Genomic DNA, 2,497 nt, shown 5'->3' with positions numbered 1-2,497 from the left:
CACAGTTATATGAGGAAGTTAAGCTCCTGAACATATTAGAATATAACATAATAACATAACTAAGTTATTTAAAAGCTGTGTGAACATGGTACAACAAAACCAAAGAAAAATTTATTAGAGAAGTAAAAAGCCCAAATGTTTACAAGGGCCACAGAAGAGATATTGTGGAGGCATTCTTTAAAATGGGATGAAAGCTGTCCCTATCAATTCTAAGATTTTTGTATTATAAATATGTGAAATCAGTACAATAGCATCAAGTATTTTTCAAAACAGCTTGATGATGTATCTCATTGCCAGAACTATGAATTATATCCAAATACCTATTTTGATTCCAATTTAGAAAAATGAAAATAAAATTCCTTATTTAAACTAATGTAGAACCAAATTATTTTATAGCTTTTTGTTGATTGAGAGATTGATATTATTGTGGGAATGTCAGAGCACTAAAAAATAATGTCTTGAAACAAGCCACAAATTATTTTCAAAATTAATTTTTTATTCATTTTTAAAAGATATAGTCAAATGTTTAACAAATCAGAAAATAAAGAAAAATATAGAATGAAATTCTACCTACTGGCCTCCATTTACCTAGTTTCTCTTAAATCAAGTAACACTCTTTCAGTTTCTTTTCTATTCTTGCCGAGATTCATGATGTAGATAACATGAAGTTAAAAATATTATTATATTCCACTTTTGAATATTATTATTCTTGCATTGCTTTCTTTAATTAATTACAAACACACCTTGGATATCATTGCTCATCAGTACATTTTGAATTCACCCATTCTTTCATAAGTTCAATAAAATCCTTTTGTGTGGCTGGTTCCTCTAGAATATTTTCAAATAGCCAGAAAAATAGCCCTTTTGCTGGATATTTATGCTATGTTTTTAAAATAATGCTGCAATGTGTAATAATTTTTGTACTGTAATTCTCACACACACAATATATGTGTATGATCATCCTAGAAGTGGAACTCCTGAGTCAAAGGGTGAGTACATCATTATTTTGATAGAATTTGCCAAAACGTTCTTTTTCTTCTTACTACTGAAAGCGTGGTAGTGAAAGAGACACCTTACAAGCAGGAGAATTAGAAGTGGCGTACACTTCCTGAAGGTGGCAGAATGGACAGTGAGAAGGTGACTGGGTCCCTGTAGCTCATTATGATCTCCTGTGTCAGCTCAAGGCTGCTTGTCACCAGGTTGGTTGTAGGACAATCTACTTTTATGTGTTTAAGCTACTCTTCATTTTTTTTTTACACACAGCATAACATAACTGTTATTTCAGACTTGCTACCTAAAGGATTGATGAAATAGACATTTTCTCAAGTCTTAATAAATGTTCCAGCATTCAATAAATCATCCATGTCTGTGAATTAGCACAAATGGGCTGAGAGATGCATAACCAAGGTTTAGAATTTCTAGAATATTTAATTCTATAAAGTTATTATCAAAAGAGGAATTAAAATATAAAGAAAAAATACAATCTGTCCAATAAAAGAAAAGAAAACAAAGCATCAGAAGGAGAACACTTTGAGCAGCTCTGATCTCAGGGGGAGTTCGGTAGAGAACCTTGGAGTTCTGAAGGTAGAGGACATGCTTGTGGTGCTTGTGGAGAAGAAATATCATGTAGACACTTGCCCAGCCCATTAGACACTGACACAGGGCATCTCGTATGCCCATTAGAATGAGAAAAATCCACTTCATTTTCTGGCTTTCTGGTATAAAATAACAATATCTGTTATTGTCACTATTTTGTGAGCTGTTCATGCTGCTGATGCTTTGGATGTAATAGAGTAAGTTCATGCTTAGCAAGGAATTGAATATCCAGAAGAAGAGAAAGAAGCAAAGGATATGCCATTTGGACCTTGGCTTCAGCTTTGCCCACTCGGGGGCGCTGGGGATGATGGTGATGGCCTGGACCACAGTGAGGAAACTGGTCATGCAGAGTGAAAGTCCCTGAGCCACCCTTTCCAGATAAATAACAATTTTACAGCCTGTATCATTTAGGAAGCTTATCAAACCAAAAGTTGCTATTATCTTTGGCATTCCTTTGAAAAAAAGCACTATGGTATTTGCAAAAGCTAAGTGCATGAGAATTAGATGTACCGATTTCTTTTCAGTGCCCTGAAAGAAAATGTATATATAATTGATGAAAACAAAACTGTTCCCCATAATACCGGATCCAGTTATAAAGAGGAATATTATTCCTTTAATAATTATCAAAGCCATTTCTTACTTCATGGGCAGAAGAATCTTTGGATCCAGTCAACACCTCTTGAAGAAAGCAATAGTAGTGATGATATGTATCTGCAAAGAATAATTCATTTCACAGGGTTTTTCTGGTGTGTCAGGAACACTGACTCAAAGGTCATGATATATGTAATGTAGCAGATTTTTGTCCAAAGAACTCTATTCCTTTCCCTGTGGGCAGTTCTTGTGGGTGATTCTATATGGCTTGAAATACCATCTTGAAGATGAGTATTCAACAATTTAAAAT

At 34.0% G+C, this 2,497-nt stretch overlaps 1 protein-coding gene across 1 annotated transcript; it reads right to left on the bottom strand.

Moving 5' to 3' along the window:
• Window positions 1-1,356: 1,356 nt before the first annotated feature.
• On the bottom strand, window positions 1,357-2,229 carry LOC124227373 (vomeronasal type-1 receptor 4-like). Its single transcript, XM_046641350.1, has one exon. The coding sequence runs from the start codon at window positions 2,227-2,229 to the stop codon at window positions 1,357-1,359; it is 873 nt and encodes a 290-aa protein (XP_046497306.1).
• Window positions 2,230-2,497: the final 268 nt, after the last annotated feature.

The sequence above is a fragment of the Equus quagga genome, chromosome 15 (assembly GCF_021613505.1).
Source record: "Equus quagga isolate Etosha38 chromosome 15, UCLA_HA_Equagga_1.0, whole genome shotgun sequence".
NCBI lineage: Eukaryota > Metazoa > Chordata > Mammalia > Perissodactyla > Equidae > Equus > Equus quagga.
The sequence above is the reverse complement of the archived record's forward strand: the minus strand, read 5'-3'. Positions and strand labels throughout refer to the sequence as shown.

Excerpts from the sequence above, each read along its gene's own strand:
- LOC124227373 (XM_046641350.1), bottom strand. The coding sequence starts at position 2,229 with ATGGCTTTGATAATTATTAAAGGAATAATATTCCTCTTTATAACTGGA.